Here is a 24,518-nt window from a genome sequence, read left to right on the forward strand (position 1 = left end):
ACTAGGAATGATTCTTTGACCTCTCTTAGATAATTGTAGAGTAAAAGTTTTACATTCAGAATCCCTCTTGAAACATTAATGTTTTTTTCCCATTGTATTTTGTGAATTCATTACCTTATCATTTTACCCTGAGGCCCATACCATAAATTTCTGTCAAACTACTAGGTGTCAATTCTATTTGGCTAGAGGTGTTGGCTCTTTCTAGAGCTGTTTCCCATAGGCATGCTGTAAATTGTTGGGGCAGAGTAAAACTAGCAAACAAAGTATATATTCAAGTAGTATTTTGGACTTTATATATACTATCTGACCTAGCATGATGAGGACTCCTGGTAATTGTGAGCCCTGACATGACATCCATGGAAAGGTTGGTAATAAAGCCAACTATGGTAGTGAACAAGCAACACATTTGGAAGGAAGATCAATGTATATAAGAGGGGGGAGAGAGAGAGAGAGAGAGAGAGAGAGAGAGAGAGAGAGAGAGAGAGAGAGAGAGAGAGTGTGTGTGTGTGTGTGTGTGTGTGTGTACACATACATAGGTGTATTTTGATTAGCTTTTGGACAGTAACTTTATTAGTTTAATAAAGAATAAGGTAGCCTAAAGAGTTTGGTTCAATCCCCTTAAAGTAATCCAAGGTAGTCTTTAAGGGCTCCTGAGTGTGTCCTTAGTATTCTTTTTGGGGGGGGGGGGGCAGTGAGGGTTAAGAGACTTGCCCAGGGTCACACAGCTAGTAAGTGTTAAGAATTGAGGGCCGGATTTGAACCCAGGTCCTCCTGAATACAGGGCTGGTGCTTTATCTACTTTGACACCTAGCTGCCCCCTCAGTATTCATTTATATGTTTACATTGTTGCCTCAGGTATATGCCCAGTTAATGTTGGTCTCATTAAGCAACTACTCTAAATTTTGCTTATCTTATCTCCCACATACTCTGAACCTGTGTTCATATTCAAACATACAGGCTGTAAGCAAATTACAAATTGATAAGCTTAATTAAGAAGAAATGTAAGAAAAGAAGTTTTAAAAACCATAGCTTGAATTATCACCTCTATGCCTTTACTTTCTAAATCTCCTATAATCTATAATCTAAAATCTGTAATCTATAATCTACCTTCACCTTCCCCAAATCCCAGGCCTGTATTTCCAACTGCCTTTCATATGTCCCACCCCACCTCCAACTCAGCATGTCCCAAACTGAACTTGGTATCTTTTCCCCCAAAACTGCCACTTCTTCTAATTTACCTTTTTCTGTTGGTAGTATCCACTGATCAGTCATAGGTTCATAACCAGTCACCAGAGTCATTATTAACCATTGTTTCTCTTGCATCACTAACATCTAGTCACTTGCTAAATCCTATCAGTTTTACCTCTGCAATCTCTCCCATTCTTCACCTTATTCCCCATCTTACTGAGGGCAAGTTCAAGCCCTCTTTTCTTCTTACCTAAACTATTATATATTCCTCTCAGCAGTTCCTGCCTGTAATTTCTCCCCTCTTCAGCCTGTTCACCTTGCTGTACTAAAAAACCTTTCATTGAGTGCTGAGTAGTTGAACCTTCTTTTCCTTGCATTCAAGACCCTTCAGTATGGCTTCAATTCACTTTTCCAACCTTATCTCATATTTTCCTTTATGTATGCTGTTTCAGACAAACTAAACTGTTCTCCATTTCCCATTCAGCTCCTGCCCTCTCTGATCTCTATACCTATGCATATGGCTTTTCCCCATGGCTAGAATGGATCCCCCCCTCTCCTCAAAAGCCCTATATCTATCTCCCTTCCTTTGAAGCCCAGCTCAGTTGCCACCTCCTCCAGTAAGTTTTATCTTCTGATTTCCTTTAGCTAAAAATGTTCTTTCTGTCTTCAGATATCTCCTAGTATATTACCCGAACCTTTCCCATGCATTTGTCAGCTTATCATACTGGTTTTTTATAATTGTTTACATTTTACCACCACCACCACTACTACTCCTAACACCATTATCCCTGCTCTCCTCCCCTCCTTCTTTTCTTTGAAAGCAGGATTTTTGTTGTAGCAATCTTTCTATCTCCATCCCTATCATGGTGCCTTACTTAATAGATACTTAATAAATTGTGGGTTTTTTTTTTTTAATTGAAGATTGTAATTAGCAAGCTCTTACATTTAGGAAACAAAAGTTTTAAAGAGGAGTGCTCTAAACATTGAATTAGATTGAAATGCTAACTTCCAAGGAATTCTAACTGAAAGTTTGTTTTTATTAGAGTTATTAAGCCTACGCTCAGCTCAAGTTAGCAACTAGACTGGTGTGACAACCTGTTTTTAATCAGTGACTCAAAGCTGTGATCACCTCGATGTCACCGAATGGCCACAGCTTGTAAAAGGTAACTTTGAATGTCATTTCCTGGTCTTTGGTGGGCTATCTTCTTGTAAAGTAGGAATATGCAATGATTATTAGTACAAATAAAAAAATGTAAAATTGGTAGAAGTACAATCAAGAGTGTTGGTTCTGACATTTGACTTACCTTTTTGTATCTTTCCAAAAATTATCACTACCTTTTCCCTCTTTAAAAATGTCAGTAGCAGCCATCATTGTAAGTCTATAATGGACAAATGACAAAGCAAAGAAAGTATTTTGGTAGGGAAATGATTTCAGGTTTATGTCTCTGTAAAAATTTAATTCTGAATGTTATAGAAAATAATATTGGAAGACTTATTAGAAGTTTAGATTTTAAAATGTGCCTTTTATTTGGTGAACTTTTTATTGAAACATGACTAGAAGATTTTACAACTTTAATAAAACCAGTGTACTTTTCTCTCCTAGAGAGTTACAGTGGAGGGGAGTGGCTTGCAGGATGGAGAAGCTGCACCCAGTATTATTGGAAGTGAGCCACCATTTGAATTTGCTAGCTCATGCTGCAGTATTCAGATTAATGGGTGTCTTGTGATCACATATTCTGCAATCCAAATCAAGACTGAAAGTTCTATGAGCATTTGCTCTAAGACTTTTTATTTCTAAAATAATATGCTTATTGTTAAGTTTTAAAAATGAAAATCTTTTATAATTTTTCCCTTACCATTTTTAGTAAGAGAGTGCCCCCAAAATAATTTTTTCCTTTTGTCATGTTTTCCAAGTTTGGTAAAAAAAATATTTTTTTTTTACTGTACTCTTTAAAAATTGTAAATACTTGACATGAAAGGATAAATAGCTTCCTATTGAACAAATAGCTGTTTGATTGAATATTATTTAAGATGATTGCAAAGTACTTCTTGATATTCCAGTTTTTGAAAGTTGGACCCGACTTGGAAATTTGCTAGTTTTATTTCCTGTCCTCTCTCGCTATTTGTTTAGAAAATTAATTTATAAAATGTAATGTAAACAGGGCAACTAGAAACTTAATATATATCTGACTCAAACCATTTAAATTTTTACAAGGAAAGTTTTTCTCTTTGTTCTGTTGATACTCACTTTTCTTTTAATTAAAAACACCCACATTTATAAAATTGGCTAGAAAGATATAGGATAATCATTTAGATAAAAGATTTAAACCAAGTCTGTTTGAGGAACCTGAAACTGGCATTAATCTGTCTTTCTTTCATACTCATTTCCTTTCCTCTTTCCCCCAGTCTGGAATGATTTTCAAGTATTCGTTACTTGTAAGTGGTATTGAGCAATTGAGCAATTCACTTTGATTTTATAAATTAGTTGAGTGGTCAGTTTCCAAGACCAAGTTAATAGAACAGCCTAGTATTTTATTTAGATGTTAGTCACCCTTTTCCTCTATAGAGCCAGCAGAAATGGGAAAGTTAGACACTAATGCTAGATTGGAATGTACTTGTTATATGATAATTGTGAAAGCTTCCATCCTCTTCTAGAGTCTCACATCTCTGCAGCAATTAAATATTTTTGCTTTTAAGACTTGGATTTGTTTCCCTCCTTGCTTGTGTCTTATCTTTATACCTTTGCAGTTTTTTTTCCCCTTTTCTATGTTCTCTCTGGGTCTTCCCCTTTTCCTTTATTCCTTTATCTTTCCTGTTAATTTTGAAAGTTTTGCTGCCTAAGTGTTTGAAAGCTTCTAATCTGCCTCTCTTCCCTTAGTGCCAGCAGGTTTATTTTTTGTTTTGCAAGCCTGCTCTGCCTCCTTACAATATGACATCTGATGCTGGAGGGTCGCACTTTCAAAAATGAGTCAGCTGGTACATGGGGTTATCATCAGTTTTTAGCACTTCTGTCTGGGAGATACAAGTTTGGAAGCAATCTTGGGGTTCTTACCCACAAGGCTGGTGGAGACCAGGTGTGTCACGAAGGTGATTTGCTTGCTCCCTGGGGGAGAGGGTGGAGTGAAATTTTTGCATATGTGTCACAGCCTAGTCACTGCCACTCCAGCAGGCTATCAGTTTAGTTCTCAAAGTGATTTTCAATGAAACTTTAAAATCTAATACTACTGTATAAAGATCCTAAAATGAATTATTGAGCTGGGACCTGTTTATGATTCTTGATCTTAGCAATAGTATGAACAAACAAAGGAAAATAAAAGTTTTGAAAGTCAACTAAAGAGGAAATTCTAAAATAGTTTTAAGAAAAGTAGAAAATGCAGAATTATCCTTTTTTTCTGATGGCTCTGATTTTAAAATTCTTCTGATGTCTTTCTAATTGGGAAGTTCAAATTCACATTTTCTGGTTAATTTCTAGGTCAAGACTTGATCCCCTTTGAAAACTTAGTCTTTGCTTTAAAAAAAAAATTTCTTTTGAGTTTGCAAGTATTGGAAATACTGTTTATAATTGCTAATAAAACGAATATATTTACTGGAACTCAGTCTGTTTTCTAACAGCAGTGTATAGGGTAAGGAAGGTCATGCACCTTAGAAATGAATTAGAAAGGATTGATTTAGTAGCCTTGGAAGGATATATCGCTTCTGTTGAACAAACAAAATTCTACAAAACCACCAGTTGGCAATTTTTATACCTCTGGGCAATTCTCAGTTATCTACAACAAAGTTTTAAATTGAAGATTTAGTTTCTCCTACCACTGAAGTTTATTTCTGGCTGATAGTATCTCCTAGAACCAGCAGTTAGTATGTGTACAAGGAAACTAAAGTAATGTTGACATTGAATGGTCAATAAGAAAAAGAATAAAAATAGGAATGGTCAAACCGTTATTGGCTGATAACCTACCATGTCAACTGGGGTTCTTTTTAGACTGACTTGCAGATTTGGATTATGCATAAGTGAGTTTTTCTATAAGAGTTGTTAGTCAGGGCTTCACCCCTAGCAAACTTTGCAGTTGTGTTTTTTAGCAAATTTTTGTTCTTCAGGAATAATCTTGTTTTCGATTCCTTATACCAGTGTAGGATTCTGTATACTATTCTTAGGAAGATAACACACTAGCTTGTATTAGGTAAATTATATTTTAAGAAATCTGTGGTATGAAGCCTCTTTTATTTACTTTCCCCATGTGTTTGAATTTTTTCAATATGTATTATAAATTTGATAATTTTGACTAGCAATATGTTGTGACTTAAGAGTTTAATGTATTACTAAATTTATTTTAGAGGAATGTTATCTTCCAAAATAATTATATGCAGATATTTCTGAAAGTAGTATATTTTGTTTAATGGTTTTTTTGCTTACATCTTATAGATCACCAGGAGAACCTCACTCTGACGACATTGAAGCTAGCCGAATGTAAGTAAAATTGGTACTAATTTGGGAAATTTAGTGTAATTATACAGACCACATCAAATGGCTATTACATTTTTTTTAATATATAGCATTAGTAAAATTTATATTTTCAAAATTGACTTTAAATCAGATCTTAAAATGGCCATGAGCCAAAACATGTTTTACCTACTTTGTTCTTCTTAGCTCTTGCTGCAAATCATTGTTTCCTTTTACTCTTCTAGATGTTAGCATACCCATAGAGAGTTCTACTTTGTCAGAGTTAGAGATGGTAGCATTAGGTTTAATAACACTTTATTCCTCTGTGGCCTGAGTATCTTATTGTCTGTTCAGTCTCCCACTTGTATGGTGGAAAGGAGGAATGCAGACATGTGGAAGTGTAGTTCTAGCTCTTCACATCTCTCTCTTCCAGCTTTTCAGTCCCCCTTCCACTGGAGAGACTGGAATCTGACAGCTATTCAGTGGGGTAGGTAGGCAAATTTTTTTATTCAGTACAGGTATGCTATACTCTACAAGAACCAAATACCTGTATATGAAAATCTAAACTCATAAAATAGAGTAATAATCATATCAGAAAAAAGATTCTTGACTTTATAAAAAGGATTTACCACAGAGTTCAGTTATTATAATTAACAACAGTGATTATACCATCTTGCTTTATAGTGCTTTATAGTATTCACAGCACTTTGATCTGTATCGAAGCTTTCACGTAATGAGCTTTTTGAGTATATCTAATCAGATTTGACTTATATCCCTTTCTTGGAACACACCTGCTATGTAAAGTGAGATAATTACTGTCACAGTAGTGCCTAGTACTGTTTATTTCCTGGGGGGTGAAAGACAAAACAAAAACCATAGAGTATAGAATTTGAGATCTGGATGGGACCTTAGAGATCATTTAATCCAACCCCTCTTCACCCCCACCCCCCCACTCCCTTACCCCCTCATTTTACCATCAAGGAAAATGAGGCCTAGTGAAGTTAAGTGATATATTGCTGAAATACCCAGCCCAGGACTAAAATTGAACTGTCCTGACTCCTGGTCCTGTGTTCATTTTATCTACTTTTTAAATTATTTCAGAATCGGCTGTAAACACAGCAGGGGGTACGAACGTTTTATAAGTATTTAAAATTTAAACCCCATCAATTGCTTCACTTTAAAAAAAGAATTCTTTGTCAAATAAAATTTTCTATGTTTGGTCTCTGCAGAAAGTTGAAGAGTTTTTTGCTTGTTCTTTTCTTCCTCATAAGCTAAAGCAAGCATACTTCTGGCGACATAGCTTTAAATATATCCTGAAAAGTAGATGAGACACATGTAAAATGTGCCTTGAAATTGGGAGATTCTTGCTTCAGGTAGGTGTTGGACTAGATGATTTCTAAGGTCCCTCCAATTTTAAAATTGTCTGATTTCTCAGTTTTTAAGCAATTGACTTAATGTTTTATTTGAATGCTTAGCATGGCTATTTGAATATATGCTTTATTTTTCTTATATACTGCTTTACTTAGTAATTTGTGCTAAACATTTTTCCTTCACTACCATTAAAAATGTAGGAAGAAAAAATTTCGAAGACCAGGTTGTATAAGTGCTGGGTGAACATGAATAGTTAGAGCTATCCAAATGAGAGGTCATTCCCTTCAATCAGCTTAGGCATTATAAAATTATCTAAGGTGCTGTTATTTTTTGATTGTGGCTTTTATCTCATATGCTCAGTGATTATTATACATCAAAGATTATCCCTAGATTACCAGCTTCCTGAAACAAAAAAGTGTACTCCCTCTATGTTTTCTAGGCCTTTTCCAATACCTTCTGACATCATATTCCTCTGTCATATTGAGTTTCAAATAGTTTTTTCATATCCTTCCTGTCAGTATTGTCAGATACTAGTAGAACTGGTCAGTGGACTCTTTTAAGTTCAGAATAAAAGAACTAGTCTTCTTTTTTTGGGGCGGGGGGGGCGGGGCAATTGGGGTTAAGTGACTTGCCCAGGGTCACACAGCTAGTAAGTGTCTGAGGCCGGATTTGAACTCAGGTACTCCTGACTCCAGGGCCGGTGCTCTATCCACTGCGCCATCTAGCTGCCCCTAGTCTTCTTTTGATCAAATAAAAAATGAGATACATACAGTTAACCACATTGGTAAAATGAGGGAGATAAACTAGATAACCTCCAAGGCTATTTCCAGGTCCTATAATCTATAAATCTTCATGTGGAAGAGAAATTAAACTTGCTTTGCTTGGGCTTGGATAACAGAATTAGGATCATTTTGTATAATTATAAAATTGCAGATTTGGTTCACTGGAAAGAAAAAATTTCCTAACATCACAATTCAAAAGTGAAAAGGATTGCCTTGTGAGATGTAGTGAGTCTCACTAGTAGGGGTCCTCACACACAGTTTGAATGCTTAATTATTGGGACTGCTTTCAAATGATGTATGCATCACCCGAGGCCTGGATTGTTTGATTTCTGAAGTCCCATTTGAATTCCCAGGAATCTGTGATTCTGGAGTTAAATGATAATAATGCCTTTTGCTTTGAAAACTGAAGAAATATTCAGTAAACATCGATTTATTAAATGGTTACTATGTACAAGGCATTGTGCCAAGTGCTGTGGTAGATTGAGATATAGCATGATCCTGGCCCTCATGTGGTGTTATCTAGCAAGAGGGCTATAGCACTTTACTTAAATATATAATAATCAGTAATTAAGAAATAATAATAATAGTACTTTATATATACATAGCATATGTAATATAACAAGATCATAAGACAGGTAAAGTAGATTTGAATATATATAATAAGAATATAAGACAGGTAAAGTGGATTTGAAGTTGGAGGAAGGAGATGGGTTTTTTTGTGTTTGGGGTTTTTTTGCAGGGCAGTGGGGGTTAAGTGACTTGCCCAGGGTCACACAGCTAGTAAGTGTCAAGTGTCTGGGGCTGGATTTGAACTCAGGTACTCCTGAATCCAGGGCCAGTGCTTTTATCCGCTGCGCCACCCAGCTGCCCAGGAAGGAGCTGTTTTTAACTGGGGTGATTAATGGAAATTTGGTGGAGGAAATAGCATTTAAGAAAGGATCTGAAAGATAAGATCTTACTAGAGGAAGGATGCCAAAGGAGGTATTGTGGGTCTGGGGATTAATGTGAGCAAAGACACATGGAGGATGGATTTGTGCAAGGATAGGAAGTAGCCTGGTTTATTTGTAGTTTAGCATATATCAGTCCGTCATATATTTAGCAAGTGCAAATAATATTGGAAGGAGGGAGGTACTAGAAATAAAAAGACTAAAAAACAAAAAACCCCACAGTCTCTGCCCTCAGGGAGCTTGCCTTTCCTCATGGGAGACCATTTATCCATCCACATACATCCACACATATATATGTATGTACATACATACACACACACCTGCCTACACACATGCATACATTTATATGTATGTATAAAAGCATATTTACATAAATACATAGATACAAGATAGTTAAAAGAGGAATCAGAAAAGCCTCATGTCAAAAGTGATGTTTGACCTATCTTTGAATGAGTCAAAGATAGAGATAAGAAAGGATGCACCCCAGGCTGGGGGGTTTGGAGGGAGCGCCTGTGGATCATACAGAAAGTCAGGGAGACAGGAGTTTTTTGAGGAACACCAACAAATATGGTTTGAGTGGATTGTAGAACATGTGAAGGAGAGTGAAAGAGTAAATTAGAGCCAGCTTGTGAAGGTCATTAAATGCTAAGTAGAGAAATTTTTATTTGATCCTAAAGATGTTAGGAAGTCACTGGAGTTTATTGAGTGGTATTGTGCCATGGTCTGACTTTTTGCTTTAGAAATATCACACTGGCAATTATGCAGAGGATAGATTGGAGAGAGGGAGAGTCTCAAGGAATGAAGACACGTGAAGGAAAATAATGTGAAATTCTTGGAGTGATAGAAAGGTTTCCTTAAGCTGTGCAGTGAGACTTAACCAGGCAATAGGGAGTCATTGAATGATTTTGAACAGAAGAATGAAGTGATCAGATCTTGCTGTAACTAATATTAGTCTAACAAGCTGAATGGTTACCTTGTTAGGCCTGCCTGGTGATGTTGAATTTGAAGGGGAAGGGCAGATTTGAGAAAGATTCGGATAGCTATTCAGTGGGGTAGGTGCCAAAATATGGAAATAAAATTGAGAGGACTTGTTGAATTTATGAACATGAGAGATGGGGAAGAGAAAAAAATGCCAGATATAACACTGAAGTTTTAATGGGTGAATGAAGATAACTGTTGACCGAAGTAGAGAAATCAGCAGGGGGATTAAGTTTCATGGGTAGATAATGTTCTGTTTTAGATAGGAGTTTGAAGTATTATCAGGCCATCCAGGCAGAAATGTCCAGTAGATATTAGGGATCTAGGAGTAGATGAACAATTGATATGAATAGTCTTCTCAGAAAGTGAGCCAAACCTATTATATTTTATTAAATGAATTATATTAATGTAGCAGTAATGGCACAGTTAAATGAAAATAAGTTTGAATGAGTGTGAATACTTTTCCTGCTGTCACTTAGTGATTATCAACCATAAATTAGATATAAAGCAGGGGTACGCTGAAGCAAGTTCTTATCATTTTACTATAACCTATTATTTTAATTTTCAATATGAACATTTATACCTTTGAAATCAGCAAATGCTACAGATAAAGGCTTGCTATATTATTTTGTTGATGGTGTAGACTTAAAATGATGTAGAAAATGTTAATAATGCAGTTTTGATATAAAAGTATGTCATATGTTTTCAGAGAGCTGATTGTTAAACATTTAACAGAACAGTCCTGGTATATGGAGGCTGGAAAAAGTAATGGAAGTAATATACCCAGGTCTTCCTTCTCTCAACACACATTCTTTTCAAGATTCTTTTTTTTTTTTTTTTAGTGAGGCAATAGGGGTTAAGTGACTTGCCCAGGGTCACACAGCTAGTAAGTGTTAAGTATCTGAGGCCAGATTTGAACTCAGATACTCCTGACTCCAGGGCCGGTGCTCTATCCACTGTGCCACCTAGCTGCCCCTCTTTTCAAGATTCTTAACTAGGTTTCTAAAATTGGAGGTTAGACCAAAGTCTATTAATGGTGAGGCATGATGTTGCAAATCATTATCAGAGTTGTTGTTAGACTATACCTTAAAAACTTCTACTTAGAATCATGGAGTCATTCATACAGAGGATCATTTATTACAGATCTCAGTTACTTTGGTCTATAAAAACACAGCATTCCTTCTTTATATACCTGTGAATATGTAGTCATAATGGCTATAAATGTTTTTAAAAGATAATCCTGGGGGCAGCTAGGTGACGCAGTGGATAAAGCATCGGCCCTGGATTCAGGAGTACCTGAGTTCAAATCCGGCCTCAGACAGTTGACACTTAATAGCTGTCTGACCCTGGGCAAGTCACTTAACCTCTATTGCCCTGAAAAAAAAAAAAAGAAAGAAAGAAAAGATAATCCTTCCCCACAAGTATTTAGTTCTTAGGTTATTTTTTTTTTTGCATCATTACTTTATATCACTTATGTAACTTAGGAACAATTAGATGAAAAAAAAAGATGAAGTTTCTTTAAAATTTAAAATGCATCAAGAAAACCAGGTTTTTGTTATAATAATAAGACATTCAGAGTTCTGAATGTTTACTGTGTAAATGATGCTTTTCTAAATACCATAATATAAAACTCAGAACTTTTGCTAAAAAGAAATGTTAAAATATTATTCCTTAAGGCATATAGGTTTTTTCCCTTTTAAGTAATTTCCTTCTAAAAATCCCAATTTCTTTGTGAAATTCTTATACATAGCATTTTTATATGTTGTTTTAGCATTTTGCTAGATAGAGATATTTAAATCCATGGTTTTATTACTTATTTGAGAATCTCAAAAGTATTTTATCACTTCTAAAATCAGCATTTTACGAAAAGTAGAAGTATGCCATGCTTCATAATTCATTTCAACTCAACAAACATTTACTAAGCACCTACTGTTGCAAAGCCCTGAAGTATGTGATGGAAATACAAAGACAAAAAGGCTGTCTCCACTCTGAAAGAGATCATCATCACTAGAATTTTACATAGAGCTTTAAAGTTTGCAAAGTGATTTACAGATATTTTCACAACCCTTCTTGGAGATGGATGCTGTTATTCCCCCTTTACAGATGAAGAAACTAAGGTTGAAAGCAGTTTGGTGACTTGGCTCTGTATCACACATCTGAGCTCAGGTCTTCTTTCCAGATCTGGTACTCTTGTACCACCGAGCAGCCACTTTGAACACAGTATATGCCAGTTAGTAAATACAAGGTGATTTGAAGAGAGGAAAGCAGAAATCTCTATCCATGAAGATGTGTGAAGGCTTCACAGAGATGTGAGCCTTGGTTAAGGATGAGAAGATTCAGAGGAGTGCATTCCAAAAATGTGCAAGTATGAGTTAGGAGGGACCAGGTAGAAGAACTATGAATGCATTAATTAATTAGAGCTATTCTTATGCTTCTGGTATCGTTTCTGATCTTTTCTTTTGAACTTAGGTTTTTGAGTTGTTAATCTAAAATTACTTAATAAGCTTCATAACTGAATGTCTATATTTCAGTAAAATAAGAAATTGCTTTTTATTTTTCTTTGTGAAAGGAGTTAACTCTAATCAAGGAAAAAAATAATGCTTATGAATGAATAGGTAACAATACAGGGTCCAACTTCTTGTTGATGGTATTATTTGCTTTGCATAAATTCTTTTTTTAATACAATTTTCTTGTTGCTATGACTGCATCTCACGGAGAAGATTCTATAATATGGAAGAAAATTAGCCTCATTTTTTTTAACCCCCTGAGATCAGTTATAGGTAATATGGTTTAATTGGCTTGTTTGAAGTATTGAGTGTTTCTAGGACCTTACATATAGCGAAAGTTCCTTTAAGTCAGGGACATTCATTCCATTTTTTTCTTTGGATTTCCAACACTTTACAATAGTACCTGGCTCATAATAGACATAGTAAATGCTTGTAGATTGATCGAATGTCACTACAAAAACACGTTCCCAAGCAAAATAGAATTCACATGTGGTTTCTCCACATGGATAAGTGTCAGTACTATTCTTTATTAGCATAATTGCCAACATAACTACTCATGTAGAAAAGCTTACTACATTAAATTGAATATAGAAAAGAGAGTAAGAGAAAAACTGAAATGGTCCAAGTACAATTCCTAAAAAACAGCAGTAGTAATACCTCTCTTCTACCATAGAGGGAAGTAGAGACATATTACAAAGAGGAGTTGTTAGTTCTTGTAAGATCATAGTTAACCGTAGGTGTGTAGGTTATACCATATTTGCAGGGCTTAATTATAGCCCCATCTTATAGTACTCATATGTAAGTAATGTTTATAATAGATAACATGTGTTTAAACAGCACTAAAGAATAAATAGTAAGAGATAACTTAGAATAATTATGAAAAATTTACATCTACTTGTACATCTGTAGTAATGCTAAGTGGGCTAGCAAAGATTTCTGATATTAACATATTCGGATTTTTGGATAGGCTTAAGTGGTTTAATTTTACTCCTAGTTTTCTTTTAAACAAAACTAAAAGCAGATAACATGGTTCTAAAAGTTTTTTCTTGAATTTGTTTGATAACCCAATGAAGTCTTTAGATATTTTATATTTTAGTTACTATTTAAAAATTACAGTGAGAGATAATTTTTTTCTATCAGCTTGTTGACTATTATTTTTTTAAGAGCTTAAATACAAACATTTTAAGATAAAAGAACAAGAGCATTGCATAAGAAATTCTGAACTGTTAGTGTTGTATTTCAAAGAATTTTGTATATCAAACTAAATATGTTTAATTGTCAATGTGTGCCATGTACTGTGCTAAGCACTAGGAATATAAATGTGGAGGGAAAACAGTGCCCTCAAGGAGTTTATAAATTAAAAAAAAAAATCGAGGCAGTTAGGATTAAGTGACTTTCCCAGGGTCACACTGTCCAGTAAGTGTCTGAGGCTGGATTTGATCTCAGGTCCTCATGACTCTAAAGCTCTATCCGATGTACCGCCTGGCTGTTTTGAGCTTACTGTCAAATGGGGGAAGACCAACACACCAAAAGCTCTCTGGTAGTACTTTACACATATCCATGGTAGAGAAGTAGGAGAAGTATCATAATAGGTCAGCTAGGTAAGATGTAATATATGAGCTGAGTTCTCTCCTTAAATGGTGGTTTTAGAGTTCATGGTTTCAATCAGAGAGGCAGAGGGTGATGATGAAATAGAGTACGAAGCCTGATCAGATCTTTGCTACACTACAAAAAAAACCCAACAAACTGCTTTAAACATTTTTTGTTCTTTTCCTTTTTGCCTGGTGGTATATGCCTAGTATTGGTATTGCTACTGGGGCATAGGGTATATACATTTTATTGGATTTTGAGGGATAATTGTAATTATTTTCTTAATGGTTGAACCAGCTTACAATTCTATCAACAGTATATGCCTATTCCTTACCTCACTACCTGCCCAATAGTTACAACTAATTTATTCTTTTGTCATTTTAAGTCAACCTGATGGGTGTAAGATGAAACCTTTGATTTTTAAAAATGTATAATTCTCTTATTTGTGATTCGACCCTGATCCTCCCCGCCCCCCATGGTGTTTGATAGCTTGCATTTCTTCATTTGAAAATTGTAGCTTTGACTGCTTATCTTTTGGGGCATGGCTCATGTATTTGTATAAGTTTCTTTGAATACCTTAGTTATTGTTCCATAATCAGAAATTTTCTGTGAAGATTTTTTCCTAATTGTTTCCCTTCTGACTTTTTTTAGAATAATGTTTTATTTTCCCCCAATCGTATGTAAAAGCAATTTTGAACATTTGTTGGGTTTTTGTTTGTTTTGAGTTCCAAATAATATTTTCTCCCCCTTCCCTGAAATGATAAACAATCTGATATGTTATACAGGTGCAGTCATGTAAAACATTTCCATATTAGTCATTTTTGTGCAAGAAAACTCAAACAAAAAGAAGCAAGTGGAAAACAGTATGCTTTGATCTGTATTTAGACAACATCAGTTCTTTCTCTGTAGGTGGATAGTATTTTTCATCATGAGTCTTTTGGGATTCCCTTGAATCGATGTATTGCTAAGAATAAGCTATGTCATTCACAGTTGTTCTTGTGTAAGGAATTGTGATTTGGGTTTTCTGTGACCCCATCTTTAGTTAAGATTAGAAACCCTGTGCGCACCAACCTCATGCCAGACACCCACACTCCTGCATGGCCAAATTATACTGTAGGGAAGCCCTGCCATGACGAGAAGCCTGGTGAGGACATCAGGTGGTCTTTAGCGTCCAGAAGCTGGCCAGCTTGCATTTGTAGAGCTGCCCGTTAGTCCTGTCAGTCAGGGCTGCCACCCAATTAGCTTGGGGCTATGTGTGTGTGGATGGCCCTATTTCCTGTGGGAGAGAGAAGGGAGGAGAGAGCTCACTCTTGCATGCTCAAGAGAGGGAGAGAGACTCTGGAGTGCCAGACCTTTGGGCTGGGAAATGCTGCTCTCTTTGGAACTGTGGATTCTGGGTGGTGGTGAGATTGTGTTGAGGTGAGGCTAGCTCTTTGGAGCTAGCTGGACTGGAGGCAGGTTCAGGGTGAATCTCATTTGTGTTTTATATTTGTTCTCATTAATAAAACCTGTTTTGTTTTTTTTTTTTAAAGATGTTGTTAATCTCCTTTCTTACCCCAGTATTACAGCGAGCCACCCAATTAACTCCCCATACTAAATTTGGCCCTTAACACTTTTTGGTTTTGGGGTGTTTTTTTGGTGAGGCAATTGGGGTTAAGTGACTTGCCCAGGGTCACACAGCTAGTAAGTGTTAAGTGTCTGAGGCCGGATTTGAACTCAGGTCCTCCTGATTCCAGGGCCGACTCTCTATCCACTGTACCACCCTTACACCCTCACTGCCCCTGACCCTTACACTTTGTACAGTATTGCTGTTATTGTGTACAATGTTCTTCCAGTTCTGCTTACTTCACTTTTTATCGGTTCATATTTTTCCAGGTATTTCTGAAATTAAACCCCTTCCCTCCCCCCTTTTTCTTTTCAAAATCTCTTTGGGATACAGACCTAGCAGTGGTAATGCTGGATCAGAGGCTATGCACAATTTTATTCCCTTCTGATTCTGACTATTCACTTATCTTGGGCAGAAGCTTTTCAATTTTATGTAACCAAAATTATTCATTTTGTCTTCTTCCTTGGTTAGGTAAGGATTATTCCCCTAGCCAAAGTCATGAAAGGTTATCTCCTTTCTTTCTCCTCTATTTTTTTTTAATAATATGATCTTTTTAGGTCATGAGAGGAAAATGACCCCTGCTCAATAATTCTCTGGAACTCAATGGCAATGTGTCAAAGGCTCGTTTTTTTTTTTCATTCTCGAGAGGATTGACACTTGCAAATAAGTGCTACAGCCAACAAGTGCAAGTGCAGAGAGTGAGGGTTCACAGGCCCCTTTTTAATCCCTAGTCCCTAACTTGAAATGGACCCTCCCCTTGTTCATCACTGGCCGGATTAATTAAGGGTTACAATCTACTCAGGAAAGCTAGCTAACCGGAAAGCAGTATTCTTAACTCTAACCCTAATTTCCATAATTAATCTTTGGGTTCTCAGTCACATTTCTTTAATCTTCCCTTATATGGACACAGCCCAGAAGAGGACCTCATTGAGACCAGTTCAGGGCTACTTGAACCATGTGATCTGTTTGCTGGAGGGGAAGGAAGGGGGGACTGAGACCTTTGTCCTCAAACCGGTCTGGAGGAGTGTAATTTGAATGGTTATATCCTTATTAAGAGGAGGCCATTACCCATTTCCTTACAGGTCATATTCATTTAGAGTTTATTCTAGTATATGTTTTAACATGTTGGTTTGAACTTAATTTCTGCCAGACTGCTTTCTTGTTTTTCACGCAGTTTTTGTCAAATAGGAATGCCTTATACCAATAGTCAGCATCTTTTATTTCCGCCCAAATACTATGCCCACTGTTTGATTGCTTTTGCAGTTTGTTTGTCCCACCTCTTGCATTGATTGACTTTGCTTTTTTTAAACCAATATATTGTGTTCACTTTCTTTTTCTTTTTTTATATTTAAATTAATATGTGTGTGTGGGGGGGGTGTCTAGGTATTCCTTTTAAAAGAATGATACCCTCTCCCACACAGTTCAATTAGAATAAAATAGTCTTTTGTTTGGGCACTTAGAGAAAGTGACCAAGAGGGAAATCAGAGACTTGCCTCAATGGGAGAAAACTTAAGAGACAACTTGGTTCTCTGGGGCACATTTTTCCTCTACTAGAAGGGAGGCCAAAACCTTTATAGAGGACAGATGGTGGGGGGAATGATGGGGTGACCACCTGACTATTGAAAGTTCCCTTTGGGGATAGGGAAAGCCTGAGTGAAGAAAGGGTGGTCCTGACTTGTGGAGTTATCTCTGTCCCTTGGCTCCAATCAGGCATCAGCCAGGCCTAATGAGCTTAACTCCCTTACTTCTTAGGTGTGTCCATAAAAAGTCTCAACTGCCATGTCAGTGAACTTGAGAAACTTGAACAAAAATGATCATTTCCTTGTACAGAAAATGTAAAAAGATTAACCTTTGTTATTCTGTGAATCTCTGATCAGCTTGGTTATTAAGTTTTATATGGTAGTCCCAACACTAACCTTTCTTGTCTATATCCTCTTCTGAGCTTTCTTCTCTGCATTTTAAAATTTTTCATTTGTCCTCTATTCTTGGCATCACTGTTGTTTACTCTTCCTTTATAATTTTTTCCTCATAGCTCTCACTTCATTACTCCCCATCCCCACCAAAAGAAAGAAAGAAAGCCCTCCTTTAAAATAAGTATAGTTTAGTAAAGTAGATTCATACATTGGCCATATCTGAAAATAATGGCCATGTCTTATCCTGTATCTCTAGTCTATCACCTCTCTTTCAAGAAGTGAGAAATATGATTCATTATCAGCCTTATGGAGTAATTATTGCATTAATCACAGTTCTTAAGTTTTAAAAAAATGGTTTTCCTCTATAATATTGGAATCATATAAATTGTTCCTTTGGTTTTTCTTATTTCACCTTGTATCAGTTCATACAAATCTTAGGATTCTCTAAATCTCTTCCTTTCATTTCTCATAGCACAGTTTTATTCCATTCATGTACCATGATTTGGTTTAGCCATTCGTAAGTTGATAGGAACTGACGTTTTTCCAATTCTTTGTTGCAACAAAAGTGCTGCTATAAATTTTTTAATGTATATTGATTTCCTCAGGGTATTTACCTAGTATTTCTGGACAGAGTTTAGTAGTGACTTTTGGGTGATAGTTCCAAATTTCTTTCCATACTGGTTGGATAAATTCACATTGCCACCAGTAGTAGTATGTTAGTATTCTCTTCATTCCATGTCTTACTAACAAATGCCGTTTTCCTTTTTTTTTTTTTTTTTTTCATCTTTGCCAATCTGATAGTTGTGAGGTGGAAATCAGAGTTTTAATTTGTATTTCTCTTTTTAGTAATTTGAACCATTTTTAATAGTTATTGATAGCTTGCCTTTTTTTGTGGAATGTTCAAATTCTTTGACCATTTATTGTGAAATATCTATTGGGGGGTGGGGCAGGGCAATGAGCGTTAAGTGACTTGCCCAGGGTCACACCGCTATTAAATGTCAAGTGACTGAGGCTGGATTTGAACTCAGGTCCTCCTGAATCCAGCGCCGGTGCTTTATCCACTGTGCCACCTAGCTACCCCTGTGAAATGTCTATTATTATATATTTAAATCATTTCCCCAAATATCTTAGATATAAGATTTTTTCAGGGAAATTAAAAAAAGATTTTCTCAGTTTACTGTCTAATTTGTGCAAATCAAAATCATTTGTTTTGTCTATGATCCTTTCCTTTATTTGGTCACGAACTCTTTTCCTATCTGTACTTGGAAGGTATCTTCTTGCCTAGTCCTTTAATTTTCTTGTAACCTTCATAATGAGGTCAGAAGAGCTCAGAAAGAGGTTTAGGTAATAAACCCAATAGGGTGAAAGGTCAAGGACCTTTGTTTTTAACCATCCTTTCTGTCCCAAGCAATTAGCACAGTGTCTGGCAAATGGTGGGCACTTAATGGATTTACTTGTTACATGACTAACCATTTGATTTCATTGTTCAGTGGGAAAACATGTCAATCAACGATAGCGATGGATTCATATACAAACTCGTTTTTAAACGAGTATTAGAGAGAATGGTGGAAGATGGGGAACAATGTTTAACAGAACAGGAGGAAAAAGTGAGACTCTACTAAACCATATCCTTCTAAAGAGATAAAAAGAAAGAAGGCAACAAAGAGATAAAAATTAAACAGATTGGCTAGTGGTTCTACTATGATATGTTCTTTTCCTCCATGATAATGGAACTACTACATTTGATTTCAAATGCTCAGTACCAAAAGGCATGAAGAGTGCTTGCACCTAGCCAAAAATAGAAAATGAAATTTGTGCTAGTGATATTTTTCAAGACATTTATTTAGGAATCAATTTCAAAATATCCCAGGAATAGATTCCAAAAGAAAGGAAAAGATTCGTACAAAAAAATTTTGTTAATCAAAATTTGTGATCCTGACAATATCACCAAATGGGATAATGATTTTAAAGCACTTAGCACGGTACCTGGCACACAAAAAAACACTATATAAATGTTAGCTGTTATTGTTAGACTTTTATGAGAATTATCTGCACATATTAAGGATATCAATTGATATAATAAAGAAAGAGGTTGGCTTTTGTAAATGAGCATTTAGGTGGCATGATAGATAGAGCATTAGGTCTGATATCAGGAAGATCTGAGTTCAAATCTATATTTAAATTCATAACTAGCTTTGTGACCCTTAGCAGGTTCCTTAATCACTTAATCACTCCTTAATCCTCAGCTTGTAAAATGGGGGTAATAATAGCAGTTAACTCACAGGGTTGTTGTATCAAATGAGATAATATTTGTAGAATACTTTATCGTACCTGGAACATATAGTAGGCACTTAATAAAAATGCTTGCTCCTTTTCCTTTCCCCTATCTTCCCTCTTTCTTATAAATTATTTTCTGTATAGTATTATAGTCATTCAGTTGACTGATATGTAGAGGACACAGGATCCCATTGTTTATTGATTTTCTTTAACAAGGTGTTAAGATCACACAGGTATTCCTGATAACAACTACAGAGATAAAAAATTTCAGTCTTCTTCTGAAGTATCAGTATCAAAACATAAAATAAGAAGACATACTTATGAAGGTGTTTACCATTGTCATGGAAGACAAACTGGGCAATTTTCAAATAGAAAAGTGATTTCTTTTAGATGCTTAAGGTTCTCTAATGCTCCTGTTTGCAGAAAACCTTATGCTGATTACATTAATACCTAGAATACTTTGGGGATTGTCCAGTCACTTCCCCATATCATTCAAAAGAAATTTGCTGGGTCCATGCAAGAAAAACTAAGTAGATGAGGAATATACATTGTTGTTGTTCAGTCATGTCCAACTCTTTGTGACCCCATTTGGAGTTTTCTTGGCAGAGATACTGTAGTGGTTTGCCATTTCCTTCTCCAGGTCATTTTACAGATGAGGAAACTGAGGCAAATAGGGTAAAGTGACTTGCCCAGTGTCACACAGCTAATAAGTGTTCGAGGCCAGATTTGAACTCAGGGACATTAGTCTTCCTAATTCCAAGGCTCGGTACTCTATCCACTGATCACCTAGATGCCCTGAATATATATTACCCAAGATTAATTTCTATCATTTTATAATTCTTTTTTGTTTTTCCTTCCTCTTGGTACTACATTATCAATTGTACCTTAGAGCCAGTTAAGTACAAAAATGGATAGTTTTGTTCATTATAAATTATTAAAAGTTAATGTTGTGGGGCAGCTAGGTGGCACAATGGATAAAGCACTAGCCTTGAATTCAGGAGGACCTGAGTTCAAATTCGGCCTCAGACCCTTGACACTTATTAGCTGTGTGACCCTGGGCAAGTCACTTAACCCTCATTGCCCCAAAAAAAAGAGTTAATGTTGCAGGTACCCTATTAAAGTTATATGTTCTTGGAAAATATGTAGATGTGATCCGAGTTCAATAATTTTCCTATTCTTTAATAACTTCTCCATAAGGAACTGTTATTTAAAATTTCATATAATCAGGTGACCATATAAAAGACGTTTCTAACAAAGGAAATTTTGTGTTAATATTTCAGAGAGAGTCATTTGGGAGAGCTTTATAATTTTAACATGCTTTGGTGTTAAATAAAGAGTATATAATTTTTAACATTTTTGTCAAAAGACTGCTGGAATTTATACATCAAATTCTTATGAAAAAACATGATCTGTCTTACAGGTTTTCAGCGGGCTAAGCAGATTGGATTCAACATGGTATTAGCGAAAGCAAGGTTTTAATTTTACTCTTCAAACAATCTAGCTTAGTAAAAAAAAAATTTCATAATGGGTACAAAGACAAATCAATTTGAACCTGTCCAAATTATTACAAATTTTAAATTAGTTCCAAATTAGTTAGATTTCAGGTAGTCTGTTGTAATTAGTTTTCTGAAAATAGGTGTCAATTTTTTTCTGTATAAATTAGAATTGTAAGAAAACCTGATATTAGGCTCTGCTGTTCTGACTCTTAGAATAGGAATATTGCTTTGGGCATTTTTCTTTCCCCTTTTTTTCTCTAAACTAATAATAGCTGCTATTTATATAGTGTTTAAAGTTTACAAAGCACTTCTCATACCTCATCCTCTTTCTTCAGAGATGTCTTCTGAGGTCAGCACTGCAGGTATTTCCCTTTTTACAGATGAGGAAGTTGAGTCTTAGAGAAAGGTTCAGTGATTAGTGATTGACCCAGGGCAGCACAACAAGGATTTGAACCCAGGTCTTTCCTTATTTAAGTTTTCTTTCCACTATGCCACACTGCTTATGAAAGCAGGGACTATTATTGGAAAGGGGAGGGAGGGCTATGTATTCATGAGTTGATCTTGGTTCATGGTTTAGGAATTGCTATTCTGGATCATGGTAATAATTCTATTGCAATATTATATAGGTATGCTGAAGCCTTGCCTTGCAGGGAGTTATATTCTGCCTATTGGATACTTAATTTGTCTCATGCTGCTCTGGATAAAGAGGATTCTCAAAATGATCACTATGGCCTCAGATTAATTTGTACCAGTATAAAACTGAAGTCTTCTGAGGACCCATTATTACTTGGAAATAGCAATTCTTGAGATTTTCCACAAGGTTTCTTTGACACAATTAATTTAAGAAAGATTTCTACTTTAAGCAAATTATATAAGGTTAATATTCAGTACTACTGTGTATTCAAAGGATATTTTGGTGGACATGGGACAAAAACACATTTTCCTTAATAGGAAAAACATCTTTGTTATTTAGTTTGTTTCTTCTCCAACCTTTATAATGAATTTTAGTGGAGAAGTACATAAATGGGATTTTGTTTGTTATTCTATGTTTACTTTTGATTAAAAATAGGATCAGTAAAAACAATTTTTTAAAATAGGATCAGTAAAATGTGTATGGCTATACATTTGGCTTTTTAATCTACAGAAAGTAAGAGCATCTGTTGATCCCATTTTATTGTGCCTTGCCCTTGCTTTTTGTTAACTGTTTTGGCATGAATCATAGGTTACAAATATGCATGTATCTTTGAAGATAGAGAAGAATAAATTGGACTTGTTTTTGGATATTTTGTCACATGCCTGTGAGAAAAGATGTCTTGTAAGCTTGACAACAAAATCCTGCTTTGAAGTGCATGGTTTTCTTCATATGCCCTTTATTCATTGTATTATTTAATTATTCACAATTTTTGTACTTCTACTGTTGTGTGTGGTTACTCACATTCAAACTCCACTGCCTCTTGTCCTCTTCCTACATATATCCTCCCCACATTCCATCTCAGGAAGAAACCAAACCAAACCAAAAAATGGTTTGAGTCTTAGAGGGCCAGCACATCACTATACATATTTTATATTTAGCTTTGACTCTGTATATCTCCTAGGATATCGTACCCTATTCTGTTCCACAAACACAGAGAGTCTGTGGGCTATAATAAAATGTCTTTTTTTTTTTACTGGTCTCCTGTATTAGCCTTACTCTGCCAGAATTATAAGATCACAGAATTTTAGAGTTAGAACTGACTTCATATAGACCAGATAACTATCCCATTCAGGATCCCCTCTATAACCTCATGGGTTAGATGGTCATCCAACCTTTGTTTGAAGACTAGCATTAAGTGCCGATGGTTACAAAGTATGTAGAATATATAGTCATTATTCTTTTTGAGCTCATAATACACATTCATAAACTCAGAAGACAATATGAGATGAATTTATAAAAATATTAGCAATAGGCTTTGTGATCCGATTTCATGGTTTGAGTTTTTCAAGTCAACCAGTTCTTTTCAGAGTAGGAATAGCACAGATAATTACCTATCAATATATCTTCATGTATATAAGATGGTAAATAAATATGATGAAAAATTAAGTTTAAATGCTTCTAAGTTTTTAGCCAGTTACAAATGTCGTGTTTACAAACTGTTGCAGTCAAAATATGGTCTCTAGTAAAGGGAAATCAGAGGTGTATTTTTAAAATTTTGGAAAGTGGTTTATTTTGAAGTCAAAACATTTTAAATTATAGACCATTTTTTTAAAATTACGTTAAAAGTATGAAAGCATTCTTAGGAAGGTAGAATCCATGTAATTTTCATTAAATATTCTTAATTTATATTTCTCCTAACCTTTTTACATAAGAATGGAATAAAGCACAAAATGTTTTAGTTAAATGGAGTATCTTAAAAGCTAAGAAATTTAATTTAACCCTACTGATGACAGAACAGATGTTTTACCAGTGGCAATAAAGATTTTGGTAAAAACAGGAATCATACATATTCTTGATTTCTTTTTAATATTATATATATCATGCTTGACTAATTTTTGCTTTGCTGAAGATCTGAATGAGCTTTGTATATGAACGCCATACTAATCTTTATGCTTACTGTTTGAATGTTTGGTACAGGAAGCGAGCAGCTGCAAAGCATCTAATAGAACGCTACTACCACCAGTTAACTGAGGGCTGTGGAAATGAGGTCTGCACGAATGAGTTTTGTGCTTCCTGTCCAACATTTCTTCGTATGGATAACAATGCAGCAGCTATTAAGGCCCTCGAGCTTTATAAGATTAATGCAAAACTCTGTGATCCTCATCCCTCCAAGAAAGGAACCAGCTCAGCTTACCTTGAAAACAACTCTAAAGGTGCCCATAACAACTCCTGCACTGATAGGAAAATGAACAAGAAGGAAGTACAAGGCCCTAGAGATGACTTTAAAGGTAAGATATTCTAGAACTTTTATTTTAATTCAAATTTGTTTTTTGAAAGTGATACTAGAAATATTGTTACATTATTAAGAAATGATAAACCTTCCTTTTCAAGGATAGCACAGGCATCCATGTTAGAAGTTAACTATATTGTTTCAAGCTTTTATTATTATTCCCCAAATTTGTCAATACATAATACATTTCCCATAGAAACAATATTATAAATGGTAGTTAGGGGGCGGCTAGGTGGCGCAGTGGATAAAGAACCGGCCTTGGATTCAGGAGTACCTGAGTTCAAATCCGGCCTCAGACACTTGACTTACTAGCTGTGTGACCCTGGGTAAGTCACTTAACCCCCATTGCCCAGCAAAAAAAAAAAAAAATGGTAGTTAGGTTACCAGGCAGGCTTACACGAATTTATTTAACCCATATTGTACTTAAATTATAATTCTTGAACTGCACCCTTAGTTATAATCCTAGGAGCAAAGGGCCACATAGTACAGGAAGAGCATTCT

General features: G+C 35.5%; 1 protein-coding gene across 9 annotated transcripts in view; it reads left to right on the forward strand.

The window, feature by feature from the left end:
- The window catches only part of UBE3A (ubiquitin protein ligase E3A), a 107,035-nt gene that overhangs the window by 30,594 nt on the left and 51,923 nt on the right, over positions 1-24,518 (forward strand). For 2 of the 9 annotated variants that reach the window (XM_043998789.1, XM_043998796.1), the window contains exons 3-6: positions 2,232-2,351; positions 4,067-4,275; positions 5,609-5,653; positions 23,705-24,015. In XM_043998789.1, coding sequence (XP_043854724.1) covers positions 4,169-4,275; positions 5,609-5,653; positions 23,705-24,015 — 463 coding nt within the window. In that variant the 5' untranslated portion in view covers positions 2,232-2,351; positions 4,067-4,168. Of the gene's footprint in view, positions 1-2,231; positions 2,352-2,791; positions 2,853-4,066; positions 4,276-5,608; positions 5,654-23,704; positions 24,016-24,518 lie in introns of those variants that run through there. The other 7 variants (XM_043998797.1, XM_043998792.1, XM_043998794.1 and 4 more) reach the window with 6 other exon arrangements.

This window comes from Dromiciops gliroides, chromosome 3 (genome assembly GCF_019393635.1).
Source record: "Dromiciops gliroides isolate mDroGli1 chromosome 3, mDroGli1.pri, whole genome shotgun sequence".
Classification (NCBI taxonomy): Eukaryota; Metazoa; Chordata; class Mammalia; order Microbiotheria; family Microbiotheriidae; genus Dromiciops; species Dromiciops gliroides.